Below are 13,879 nucleotides of genomic sequence, written 5' to 3' on the forward strand. Positions count from 1 at the left end.
ATACGAACATCTTGGTGTGTGTGTTGCCTCAAGCTCTCTATAACTTTTCTTAAAGGTCATACAACCGAGGAAAATGGAATAGAATGTTGAACACTTCTAAGCTCGTTACATATGTTGCTGCTAAATTACAAACCATGTAAGTACCTGTATGTAATGTTTGAATACTGACATAATAATTATCCACTATGAAAATTGACTGTTGTTATAGGTTGAGGTTCATCCCAATTGACTCCACATAATGCCTCTGTTTGGTTAAGTTATCAAGTTTGGTTAAATTGGATTAAAACACCCATGGGGCCAGGGCAGTTTGTGGGTCCTTCTTCTGCCACTGCTGTGTTCATATAATCAAAATTCCAACCTTGAATTATACTTCTATGACTGTGTGTCTCTGATCTCAAATACTTTAAACGACCTCCTCCATATCACAGTATGGGAATCACATTCAAAAACAAAAAGAACCATCCTGATAATCAAACAAATTTCAGTTTGCATTCAACCTTCAGGAGTCTCTTCCTGGAGTTGAGGCTGGGTGGAAAATAGATTTGTTATTCACAGGTATGTTTTAAAGCCCAGAGGCACTAGTGGAGCTGAGGATAAGAGCGAGGTAGTAACTAAAGGTTGTGTGACAGGTACTTTTAGCTTCCCTTACGATGACACTCAAGAGGGAAGGTATAGGGGTAATTTAGCAGGGAGGAATTTGTTAAGTACCTCTCGCCGAATGACTCTTCGCCTAAGAGACGTCAAAGTAAACTTGATACGTAGCATTTGGATTAATCCACTGATTCCCACACTATCAAGACACTAAGAAGGTACTCAGGTTTACTCAGTCCCTATATGTTCACTGTGGGCCTACACTGTTATCTGTCCATGCAGGAAGTTGTAAATTAAACATTTATGTTGAATATTACATTGCAAATGGATACATTATCCGACATGTGCTCCTGGAAAAAAGATATATGCCTGTGTCAGCAGTAGTGTCAATGGAGAGTCTAACAAGAGTGTGGTCTCACGGTCTACCCATCTTAGTGTTATGTAAGTATATAGACATAGCATCCTTGGCTGCCAGCCATTGCACTACCCCTGGAGTATGAGTCACTAAATTCTGGCATTTCCTCACACCCCCAGGACACAAAGCAGATTATTGGGTTGTGTACTGTACAAAGAAAACCAGTTGGCACATCACTGTTCTGATCCTAATTAAAAGCCATGCAAACCCTCAATCAATAAATATTTGCGGTGCAAAGGGTTGGGGCGTGAGGAGAGGGATAGGCTAGGATAATATACGTTAGAATTATGTTTATGATGCACTGTGCACTGCGACATCCCTCTGCCATCTGCAACTCTGATGAAACCTGGACACTCAACCTATTACACGTTATTGACCTAAACCTCGAATACAATACACATTTGAATGTCCTGCTATGCAGGAAAGTTCCTGCAACGACAGAATGATCCAATTAAGATACGGCATCTGTATCGTCTGCAGGCCTATAAAATCCTTTCTGATTTAGACATAACCCCAGAGATCTAGGTAGTGTCTAGGATGAGTCCTCCCGTGCTGTAGGATGATCATCGATATAATATGAGATGCTGAGACTGGCAGACTTCGCAAACTACGCCCGTCACTATAACCCTGGGGACCTGAGATGTGTCACATAGCAGCAACGGGTTATTAGTAGCACACCTATACACGCACACACTAACGCATATGCACACACTTACATACTTAAACAAAGTGTAAACACCTACACTCACACATACTCTCTCTCTCTCTCGCACACACACACACACACATACTTGTTGGGGACACGTCAGGGAACGCATACACACACAGGAACAAACACGATTGTGTCAGATGTTGAGGGAGCCTGGAGGGATAATGGGCCGTCCCTCACATGCAAATGTCTCAAATATCTCTCCCACAGGTGAGTTCTTGACACTTACCCAGAGGATATCAAGAGGAACGGTCCAAAATGGCGAAGGTGTCCTTGCTTTTGCTGATGGTGAGTACGAAACCAGCTTCTACAGAATTAGCTTTGACACAATAGGGTACATTTTCATAAACGTAAACATATCTACATTTTAGTAATTTATCCAGAGTATGTGAGTGAATACTTTTTGCATACTTCTTCCTACTATATTTTGTACTGAAATATAGATTACGGAAGTGTCATGCGGGTGCAGTATATCATGTCAAAACATTAGTATGACACTTTGCAATGCTTTGAGTGTTTTCTCTCTGAACGCTGAAAGGTTATGAGTCTATCTAGCCTACCTCATAAACACCCCACTCCCTTTTTCTGATCGGTGCGGGGCCACTCTGGTCTACTTAAGTATTGCCCACGACCGGCGGAGGGTGTGCCCCACGGCGAGACATCTCACTGGCATTAAAAATAAAAATAAAGTCAAAAATTGAATTAAAGGGGGCCTCCCGAGTGGCGCAGCGGTCTAAGGCACTGCATCGCAGTGCTTGAGGCATCACTACAGACCCGGGGTTGATCCCAGGCTGTTTTTCAATTTTTCCTATTTTGTTGCCTTACAACCTGGAATTAAAATGGATTTTTGGGGGGTTTGTATTATTTGACTTACACAACATTCCTACCACTTTGAAGATGCAAAATATTTTTTATTGTGAAACAAACTAGAAAAAATACAAAAAATCTGAAAACTTGAGCGTGCATAACTATTCATTTTTCTGCCACTCTTCCGTAAAGCCCAGCTCTGTGTAGTGTATGTCTTAAAGTGGTCCTATGGACAGATACTCCAATCTCCGCTGTGGAGCTTTGCAGCTCCTTCAGGGTTATCTTTGGTCTCTTTGTTGCCTCTCTGATTAATGCCCTCCTTGCCTGGTCCGTCAGTTTTGGTGGGCGGCCCTCTCTTGGCAGGTTTGTTGTGGTGCCATATTCTTTCAATTTTTGAATAATGGATTTAATGGTGATCTGTGGGATGTTCAAAGTTTCTGATATTATTTTATAACCCAACCCTGATCTGTACTTCTCCACAACTTTGTCCCTGACCTGTTTGGAGAGCTCCTTGGTCTTCATGGTGCCGCTTGCTTGGTGGTGCCCCTTGCTTAGTGGTGTTGCAGACTCTGGGGGCTTTCAGAACAGGTGTATATATACTGAGATCATGTGACAGATCATGTGACACTTAGATTGCACACAGGTTTACTTTATTTAACTAATTTTGTGACTTCTGAAGGTAATTGGTTGCACCAGATCTTATTTAGGGGCTTCATAGCAAAGGGGGTGAATACATACAGTGGGGAAAAAAAGTATTTAGTCAGCCACCAATTGTGCAAGTTCTCCCACATAAAAAGATGAGAGAGGCCTGTAATTTTCATCATAGGTACACGTCAACTATGACAGACAAAATGAGGAAAAAAAATCCTGAAAATCACATTGTAGGATTTTTAATGAATTTATTTGCATATTATGGTGGAAAATAAGTATTTGGTCAATAAGAAAAGTTTCTCAATACTTTGTTATATACCCTTTGTTGGCAATGACACAGGTCAAACGTTTTCTGTAAGTCTTCACAAGGTTTTCACACACTGTTGCTGATATTTTGGCCCATTCCTCCATGCAGATCTCCTCTAGAGCAGTGATGTTTTGGGGCTGTCGCTGGGCAACACGGACTTTCAACTCCCTCCAAAGATTTTCTATGGGGTTGAGATCTGGAGACTGGCTAGGCCACTCCAGGACCTTGAAATGCTTCTTACGAAGCCACTGCTTCGTTGCCCGGGCGGTGTGTTTGGGATCATTGTCATGCTGAAAGACCCAGCCACGTTTCATCTTCAATGCCCTTGCTGATGGAAGGAGGTTTTCACTCAAAATCTCACGATACATGGCCCCATTCATTCTTTCCTTTAGAGGGATCAGTCGTCCTGGTCCCTTTGCAGAAAAACAGCCCCAAAGCATGATGTTTCCACCCCCATGCTTCACAGTAGGTATGGTGTTTTTTGGATGCAACTCAGCATTCTTTGTCCTCCAAACACGACGAGTTGCGTTTTTACCAAAAAGTTATATTTTGGTTTCATCTGACCATATGACATTCTCCCAATCCTCTTCTGGATCATCCAAATGCACTCTAGCAAACTTCAGACAGGCCTGGACATGTACTGGCTTAAGCAGGGGGACACGTCTGGCACTGCAGGATTTGAGTCCCTGGCAGCGTAGTGTGTTACTGATGGTAGGCTTTGTTACTTTGGTCCCAGCTCTCTGCAGGTCATTCACTAGGTCCCCCCGTGTGGTTCTGGGATTTTTGCTCACCGTTCTTGTGATCATTTTGACCCCACGGGGTGAGATCTTGCGTGGAGCCCCAGATCGAGGGAGATTATCAGTGGTCTTGTATGTCTTCCATTTCCTAATAATTGCTCCCACAGTTGATTTCTTCAAACCAAGCTGCTTACCTATTGCAGATTCAATCTTCCCAGCCTGGTGCAGGTCTACAATTTTGTTTCTGGTGTCCTTTGACAGCTCTTTGGTCTTGGCCATAGTGGAGTTTGGAGTGTGACTGTTTGAGGTTGTGGACAGGTGTCTTTTATACTGATAACAAGTTCAAACAGGTGGCATTAATACAGGTAACGAGTGGAGGACAGAGGAGCCTCTTAAAGAAGAAGTTACAGGTCTGTGAGAGCTAGAAATCTTGCTTGTTTGTAGGTGACCAAATACTTATTTTCCACCATAATTTGCAAATAAATTCATAAAAAATCCTACAATGTGATTTTCTGGATTTTTTTCCTCAATTTGTCTGTCATAGTTGACGTGTACCTATGATGAAAATTACAGGCCTCTCTCATCTTTTTAAGTGGGAGAACTTGCACAATTGGTGGCTGACTAAATACTTTTTTTCCCCACTGTATGCATTTACCACTTTTCCGTTATGTATTATTTCAAATTTTTGAAACAAGTTATTTTTTTAATTTCACTTCACCAATTTGGACTATTTTGTGTATGTCCATTACATGAAATCCAATTAAAAATCCAGTTAAATTACAGGTTGTAATGCAACAAAATAGGAAAAACGCCAAGTGGGATGAATACTTTTGCAAGGCACTGTAGTTCTTTATGATAGCCTCATTAGCAACTAATTAGCATTTCATTTTTGGGGGGTAAATACAGGTGAATATATTGATAAAAGTCACCTTGTCCTAGAGTGATTTACATGGTTATCAAAATGTCACGCCAGGGTAAGCCTACACAAAACACAGCCCATATTTGAAGTGTTTCTAAAATCTCCTATGGGAAAAATGAATGGTGGAAAAATGATTGGAACCATTTTCCTGTTTGACTGCAAGTTTTTATGGGTATTATGACTCATACTGTGCTACTCTATGGGGGCAGCCAAATAACCTTTTTGGAACCCTTTTTTCCAAGAGTGTATAAGATAAGATTTATGTGGTTTCTTTACCATTTCATGGCTTGCAATTTGGGCATTGTTGTCTGATTGCAGTTGTTTCAATATCACAGGTTTAAATAAAATTGTATTGATTACATGTGCCGAATACAACAAGTGTAGACTTTACAGTGAAATACTTACTTACGAGCTCATTCCCACAATGCAAAGTTAAAGTCAGACAAATATTTGCTAAATAAAAAAGGAAATAGTAACACAATAAAAACAATAATATATAAGGAGTACAAGTACCGAGTCAATGTGCAGGGTTACGAGGTAGTTGAGGTACATGAGAATGTAATGACAACGTAATGAAGATGGTGAATTAGAGGAAAGCAGAAAGATTACTCAACAATGGTTTCCAAGTAGCACTCAATTAAAAAAGAGGTGTGAGAAGGGGTGAGAGAGAGAGATAGAGACAAAAACAGAGAGAAACACCAACAGACAGAATGACCTAGTAGAGAAAACTCTCCTTCCTGTCAACCTCACAGTTGAGAAAGACTTCTAGTGCATTATAACTCATTATGAGTGTTTATAATGCATCATAGATTTCTGCTTCATAGAAAGTGGTACTAAACAATTAACTGTATGAGAGCAAACGGCAGTTGCACCAAAACACAAACAAGTGATAGAGCAAAAGATCATAGAGAAAATGACATGTGGATAAGCAGAAAAATAAAATACGTTTTTAACAATAATATTTACACTGTGCAGTTAATCATGCAATGTGTTTGCATTGCAACTTCCTGCCATGTGAGACTAATACAGACAATACACAGAATGTCAATGTCCTCTATCTTACACGGCTCCATAAAATCATCCCCTGCTGCATATAATGTACTTCCCACAATCATCATTACTCATCATGCACGCACACACACACACTCGCACACCATTATACAGTACATCCAACCTCTCCCACTATCATGATGGCTCCCACAGGTCTGTCTCCTGCAACGATTCACACCTTCATCTTTATGTATTTTTACTACACACACCTGTGAATATATTCTCTCTAATTGCATGTTTGCACTCTTATGTCATCAGGTCTCCATGACGGTTGCATTAGCCTTGGCACATGATACTGGCAACTATACACTGAACAAGCGGGAAAAGAGGGTATGTCATGACCATTTCCAGAAATTAAAGATTTAAAGACACAGGTACAATGACCCTCTTCCCCTCACGTTCTCTGATTTCCTAAAGGAGCTGCTGGCGCGTTCCAAAAGAAGGTGGGTCCTGTCCACCATTGAGCTAGTGGAGGAGGACCCTGGACCTTTCCCTAAATTTGCCACACAGGTAAAAACATCATACCGCAACAAACAGGACAAATCTTTCTAGACATGCTACCTCAGTAAAGGTACAAAACCACTGGGCCCATAAATACAGTGCTATGAAAAAGTATTTGCCCCCTTTCTAATTTTCTCTACTTTTGCATATTTGTGATACTGAATGTTATCAGATCTTCAACCAAAACCTAATATTAGATCAAGGGAACATAAGTGAACAAATAACCCAACAATTACATATTTATTTCATAAACAAAGTTATGCAACATCCAATTCCCCTGTGTGAAAAAGTAATTGCCCCCTTACACTCAATAACTGGTTGTGCCACCTTTATTTTTATTTTATTTTTTTATTTCACCTTTATTTAACCAGGTAAGCCAGTTGAGAACAAGTTCTCATTTACAACTGCGACCTGGCCAAGATAAAGCAAAGCAGTGCGATAAAAACAACACAGAGTTACATATGGGGTAAAAAACATAAAGTCAAAAATACAACAGAAAAAAAAAATATATATATACAGTGTGTGCAAATGTAGCAAGTTATGGAGGTAAGGCAATAAATAGGCTATAGTGCAAAATAATTACAATAGTATTAACACTGGAATGCTAGATGTGCAAGAGATTATGTGCAAATAGAGATACTGGGGTGCAAAAGAGCAAAATAAATAACAATATAGGGATGAGGTAATGACTCCAACGAAATGCTTCCTGTAGTTGTTGATCAGTCTCTCACGTCGCTGTGGAGGAATTTTGGCCCACTCTTCCATGCAGAACTGCTTTAACTCAGTGACGTGTGGGTTTTCAAGCATGAACTGCTCGTTTCAAGTCCTGCCACAACATCTCAATTGGGATTAGGTCTGGACTTTGACTAGGCCATTCCAAAACTTCCAATTTGTTGCTTTTTAGCAATTTTCATGTAGACTTCAGTCGTCCAGGTCCTGAGGCAGCAAAGCATCCCCAAACCATCACACCACCACCACCATGCTCGACCTTTGGTATGATGTTCTTACTGTGGAATGCAGAGTTTGGTTTTCGCCAGGCATTACTGGAACCATGTCGTCCAAAAAGTTATACTTTTGAATCATCTGTCCATCGAACGTTCTTCCAAGAGCCTTGATGATCATCCAGATGCTTTTTGGCAAACTTGAGCCAACTTTTTGGACGAGATGGGTCCCATTATGCCTGGCGAAAACCAAACTCTGCATTCCACAGTAAGAACATCATACCAAAGGTCAAGCATGGTGGTAGTGGTATGAAGGTTTGGGGATGCTTTGCTGCCTCAGGACCTGGACGACGTGCCTTAATAGAAGGAACCATGAATTCTGCTCTGTATCAGAGAATTCTACAGGAGAATGGCAGACCATCCGTATGTGAGCTGAAGCTGCAGCGTAACTGGGTCATGCAGCAAGACAATGATCCAAAACACACAATCAAGTCTACATGAAAAAAGCTCAAAAGCAACAAATTGGAAGTTTTGGAATGGCCTAGTCAAATTCCAGACCTAATCCCAATTGAGATGTTGTGGCAGGACTTGAAACGAGCAGTTCATGCTTGAAAACCCACACGTCACTGAGTTACAGCAGTTCTGCATGGAAGAGTGGGCCAAAATTCCTCCACAGCGATGTGAGAGACTGATCAACAACTACAGGAAGCATTTGGTTGGAGTCATTGCAGCTAAAGGTGGCACAACCAGTTATTGAGTGTAAGGGGGCAATTACTTTTTCAGACAGGGGAAATGGGTGTTGCATAACGGTTTATGAAATAAATTAAATCAATATGTAATTGTTGGGTTATTTGTTCACTTATGTTCCCTTTATCTAATATTAGGTTTTGGTTGAAGATCTGATAACATTCAGCATCACAAATATGCAAAAGTAGAGAAAATTAGAAAGGGGGCAAATACTTTTTCATAGCACTGTAGTATATAATCATTCACCAGAAGAACAGTTCCAACATAACTCTGTAGTAAGCTTTACTGTGAACCCTGGACCCCTCTTGGGCTTCTCCTGAACCAGAGACCCAGTGTTCATAGCCCTGAAAACTGCTCATCAACAAGGCTGTCTTTACAGATGTTCAATGATAGAACTGAGATTTTCAAAAGCCACCAGTTCCGTTTATCTGGAACGGGAGTGACCGAGGAACCTCTGGGCGTGTTCTCCATCGGCGACAATGACGGAGTGGTGTACGTACTCAAGCCTATCGACAGGGAGACATACCCCTTCTTTCATGTAAGCATCAACAGACAGAGACAAACGGATGGACAGACAGACAATCTAAACAGACAAACGGAATATCTAAACATAACAGTATTAACATTATTTCCCACAGATTATGTTTGACATCATTGACAAGGTGACTAATAAACCCGTGGACAAGACTCTGGCGTTCGATGTGGCGATTACGGACATCAATGACAACGCCCCTTACTTTGAGCACCCTGTCATAAAAGCCAGTGTAAAAGAGAGTACACCAGAGGGTCAGTACACACAAAGGCTGTAAATCAAAAGAAATAAACCTTGCACAAAGTATACTTAGCTAGACTGTTCGCCCAAGAACCAGGCAGTTGTTGCGTTCAGTTGGGGAAATTAAGTGTCAAGTGGAGGCTCTTTCTTGAGCATAGAGAACAAACATGTAAAGGGGAACTCATTTCCCCTCTCCTCCTCCCCCTCCTCCTATTCCTGTTCTTCCTCCTCACCTTTCCCCCTCCTCTCCTCCTTCCCTCACCCTCTGTCTCAGGGTATCTGCCAGTGCCTCTGACAGCCAGGGACATGGATCAGGTGAACACACAGAACTCCAACATCAGTATAAGTGTGTTGTCTCAGGAGCCAGCCGAGCCCAAGATCAACCTGAAGGAGGTAGAGGGCACCAAGATGAGCCAGCTCACCTTCACTGGCTGCTTTGACTATGACGTAAGGCTCCACTATGACACATACACACACACACACACCATTACATACAGCATGTGCAAACACACACACACAAACTTGATGCACACACACGCACACAATCTACACCTTTATGTAAAATGGTGGGATCAATATTTTATTTATTTTGTTGTTCACATAGAAAGCAAAGATGTATAAGGTGGTTGTTGAAGCTCGGGATCATGGGATACCAGCCCTGTCCTCAACTGTAGTGGTCAACCTCCAAATAACGGACTCCAACACTCACCAACCAGTGTTCAAAAACAAGACCGTAAGTTCCAAGTTGGTTGATTGGTTGACTGGTTGATTGATTCAATGATTTGTTGGTTGATCGGGTGTTTGAACAATTGAACAATTGATTGATTGATTGAACATTTATTTATTGATTTGTGAAACACAAATACTTACTTTACCATATTTCTGTACAGTACAATGCTCACATGATGGAGATGGAATCCAATAAAGAGATACTCCGAGTGGCTGTGACTGATGCAGACACCCCCAACACCACCGCATGGCGAGCCGTTTACTCCATTGTGAAGGGGAACGAGGAAGGAAACTATAAGATTGAGACCGACCCCAAGACCAACGAGGGTATACTGACTGTCATCAAGGTGAGTCTGTTTGACCTTATGACCTTACATGAGTAGGCTAACAAAGTTCTGAGCATGAACATCACTTAGTCAGTCCCTCCAGGATTTCGCAGAGTTTTTGTGATAGTTGCATTCCAAAATGCTTGATTTTGCTGCTTCAATAAAGACATTTTGCATGGCAATTTGTGATGATTTTGTGCAATTTGTCACAAAAATACACTGACAAGGGAAAACATTTGTGTTGCTTGATTGAAACATTTTGTGCAGTAAAAGTGCAGTGATTGGTTAAAATTGCGAGCCCTCTTTTTGAAGTGCGGTGATTGAACAGTTATTGTGATGATTGACTGTTTTCTGCTGTAATAGTGTATTGTACTGACTTGTATTGCTCTAACATAAGTACGGGACAACATTTTTCAGGGAAAGAATATTAAGGAAAAGACAACGTTGACCAATGTGCAGATCGCCGTGGCGAACGAGGAGCCTTTGTTTGTGTGTAGCTCCGGAGGGGCCGTGTCCACTGCTAAGCCCCTGACCGTGCCCCCCCAGACAGTCAACGTGACTGTGAAGGTGATTGACGTGAACGACCCCCCGATGTTTGACAGGAAAGTGACAGACGTGTATGCAAAGGAAGAGCAGGAGGAGAAGGGGAAAGTGCTGTACAAACCCAAGATCACCGACGTTGACTCAGATGTGGAAAAAATCAGGTGGGTGGCATAACATGTTATGCCTCAGAAACATCATAATGATTCTTCATTCACCCGAGGTTGTGATATTGATTCCCGCAACTTACACTATATATACAAATGTATGTGGACACCCCTTCAAATGAGTGGATTCGGCTATTTCAGCCACACCTATTGCTGACAGGTGTATAAAATCGAGCACACAGCCATGCAATCTCCATAGACAAACACTGGCAGTAGAATGGCCTTACTGAAGAGCTCAGTGACTTTCAACGTAGCACCGTCATAGGATGCCACCTTTCCAACAAGTCAGTTTCTCAAATTCCGGCCCTGCTGGAGCTGCCCCGGTCAACTGTAAGTGCTCTTATTGTTAAGTGGAAACATCTAGGAGCGTGTAAAAATCGTCTGTCCTCGGCTGCAACACTCACTGCCGAGTTCCAAACTGCCTCTGGAAGCAATGTCAGCACACTAACTGTTCGTCGGAAGCTTCATGAAATGGGTTTCCATGGCCGAGCAGCCGCAGACAAGCCTAAAATCACCATGCGCAATGCCAATTGACGGCTGGAGTGGTGTAAAGCTCACCGCCACTGGAAATGCGTTCTCTGGAGTGGTGAGTCACGCTTCACCATCTGGCAGAATGCTACCTGCCCCAATGCATAGTGACAACTGTAAAGTTTGGTGGAGGAGGAATAATGGTCTGGGGCTGTTTTTCATGGTTCGGGCTAGGCCCCGTAGTTCCAGTGAAGGGAAATCTTAACGCTACAGCATACAATGACATTCTAGACGATTCTGTGCTTCCAACTTTGTGGCAACAGTTTGGAGAAGGCCCTTTCCTGTTTCAGCATGACAATGCCCCCATACACAAAGCGAGGTCTATACAGAAATGGTTTGTCGAGATCGGTGTGGAAGAACTTGACTGGCCTGCACAGAGCTCTGACCTCAACCCCATTGAACACCTTTGGGATGAATTGGAACACCAACTGCAAGCCAGGCCTAATCGTCCAACATCAGTGCCCGACATCACTAATGCTCTTGTGGCTGAATGGAAGCAAGTCCCTGCAGCAATGTTCCAACATCTAGTGGAAAGCCTTCCTGGAAGAGTGACGGCTGTAATAGCAGCAAAGGGGGGACCAACTCCATATTAATGCCCATGATTTTGGAATGAGATGTTCGACTAGCAGGCGTCCACATACTTTTGGCCATGTAGTGTATATTGCATGTATGTGTTCACATTAAGCATCTGCATATTATTTGAAGCCTCTGGGTTATTTGTGTTGGTTTCACCATTATTACTTATGACAATATAGAGAAAAGCCATGTGTTGACCTGTCTGCCGGTCTACCTGTCCGTCTGTCCTCTCCATGTCCTGACCAGGTATGAGTTAGTTGACGACCCAGCAGGCTGGGTCACCATAGATCCCAAGACAGGAGTGGTTACTACAGTGAAGAAGATGGACCGGGAGTCACCTCACGTCAACAAAGACAACATCTACACTGTCCTAATCCAAGCCATAGACAACGGTTAGTGTGTAGTGTGTATGTGTGTGTGTGTTTGTGTCTGTGTGTGTGCGTGTGTTCGTGTGTTCGCATGCGTGCGAGACTGCGTGCGTGTGAGCATGCATGCAGCTGTGTGTGTACGTACGCATATGTGTACGGTATTGAGCATAATAAAGTATTCAAAGTCTCTGTCTTCTTCTCTCAGGCGAGCCCCCTGCCACAGCTACAGGCACTATTCTGGTCCACCTGGGGGATATCAATGATAACACACCCTATGTGGTGGAGAAGAAGCTGGTGATGTGTGGTAACAAGGTGATTGTGCCGTTAGCAGACAAGGACAACCCTCCCTTTGGATGTCCCTGTTACCTCTCCCTTGGAGCGGACCACGGAGACAAAGCACTGAAGAGCCGCTGGAAACTGGACCCTGCCAATGGTTAGCAGAATCGCACACACCCATATACACACACACCAAAGCACTGCTTTTATTCTGATATATAGTAATCTACTATTTCCATACACAGCTGAAAGGCTGTATAGCAGTTACAGACCTCTTCCAAAGTCCATAAATACACATGGACATTTCAGCACATCTCAACACAACCTACTGACCTAATAAATACAATTACTCAGATGTCAGGTCCTTCAAAGCGGCACAAAAATGAATATCATTAACTCCCTTCCACCCCTCTCTCTCTTTCTCCCCGGTGGTCAGGTATGGAGGCGGGTCTGGTCAGTCTGAAGAGCCTGCCGTACGGTAACTACACGGTGCCTCTCGTGATCCAGGACCAGCAGGGGCTAGTTGTAAATGAAACTGTCCAGGTTATGGTGTGTGACTGTGAGGGAGGGGATAAGTGTAGGGCCTCTCTGCCCCGGACCTCCAGCCTGGGCTTGGCGGCTATAGGACTACTGCTGGCTGGACTGCTGCTCCTCTTCCGTGAGTTAGAAGTGAATAGATATGGATTACTGTAGATAGAGATAAGGGAGAGGTAGAGAGTAGGTGGATAATCAGTAAATCAGTTACTCAGACACTCTTAGAACTGAAATCTGGAGTGGAGAAAATTAAGAGAGATACCAATTCAGTCTAAACAAAATCACATCTGTCGAAATGAGATCAAACTTGTGATGCAATATTGTTAAAACATGTTGATAGATAGCAGTAATATAGCAATGACATGCTATGAAGTGTTATACAAACATGACTTTAAACATCTATGAGTTGTTTGTATGGTAAAATGCTATGTTACACGTATGACTGTTTGTAGTGACTCTGTGGTTGTGTCCCTCTCCCAGTGCTACTGCTTTTCTTCCTGCTGTGTGAGTGTGGTGGTAAGACGTTCACACACCTCCCCCTCAATCTGCAAGATGAGGGAAACCAGACTCTTATCAAATACAACGAGGAGGGAGGGAGCTCCGCATGCAAGGTGTGTGTGGGTGTGTGTGTGCGCATGTGAGTGCGTGTGCAAGTGTGTGCTCAAATGCGCATCTCTGTGTGTGTGCG

The 13,879-nt window shown here is 42.7% G+C and overlaps 1 protein-coding gene across 1 annotated transcript in view; it reads left to right on the plus strand.

Moving 5' to 3' along the window:
* The first annotated feature begins 1,939 nt into the window (after positions 1-1,939).
* LOC121537545 (cadherin-like protein 26) overlaps positions 1,940-13,879 on the plus strand; it is a 38,944-nt gene continuing 27,004 nt past the window's right edge. The window contains exons 1-13 of the mRNA XM_041845153.2: positions 1,940-2,003; positions 6,445-6,516; positions 6,604-6,696; positions 8,755-8,913; positions 9,014-9,161; positions 9,422-9,594; positions 9,752-9,880; positions 10,038-10,223; positions 10,620-10,906; positions 12,260-12,405; positions 12,587-12,814; positions 13,094-13,315; positions 13,672-13,802. Coding sequence (XP_041701087.1) covers positions 1,974-2,003; positions 6,445-6,516; positions 6,604-6,696; positions 8,755-8,913; positions 9,014-9,161; positions 9,422-9,594; positions 9,752-9,880; positions 10,038-10,223; positions 10,620-10,906; positions 12,260-12,405; positions 12,587-12,814; positions 13,094-13,315; positions 13,672-13,802 — 2,004 coding nt within the window. The 5' untranslated portion in view covers positions 1,940-1,973. The remainder of the gene's footprint in view (positions 2,004-6,444; positions 6,517-6,603; positions 6,697-8,754; positions 8,914-9,013; positions 9,162-9,421; positions 9,595-9,751; positions 9,881-10,037; positions 10,224-10,619; positions 10,907-12,259; positions 12,406-12,586; positions 12,815-13,093; positions 13,316-13,671; positions 13,803-13,879) is intronic.

Source organism: Coregonus clupeaformis, chromosome 24 (assembly GCF_020615455.1).
Source record: "Coregonus clupeaformis isolate EN_2021a chromosome 24, ASM2061545v1, whole genome shotgun sequence".
Classification (NCBI taxonomy): domain Eukaryota; kingdom Metazoa; phylum Chordata; class Actinopteri; order Salmoniformes; family Salmonidae; genus Coregonus; species Coregonus clupeaformis.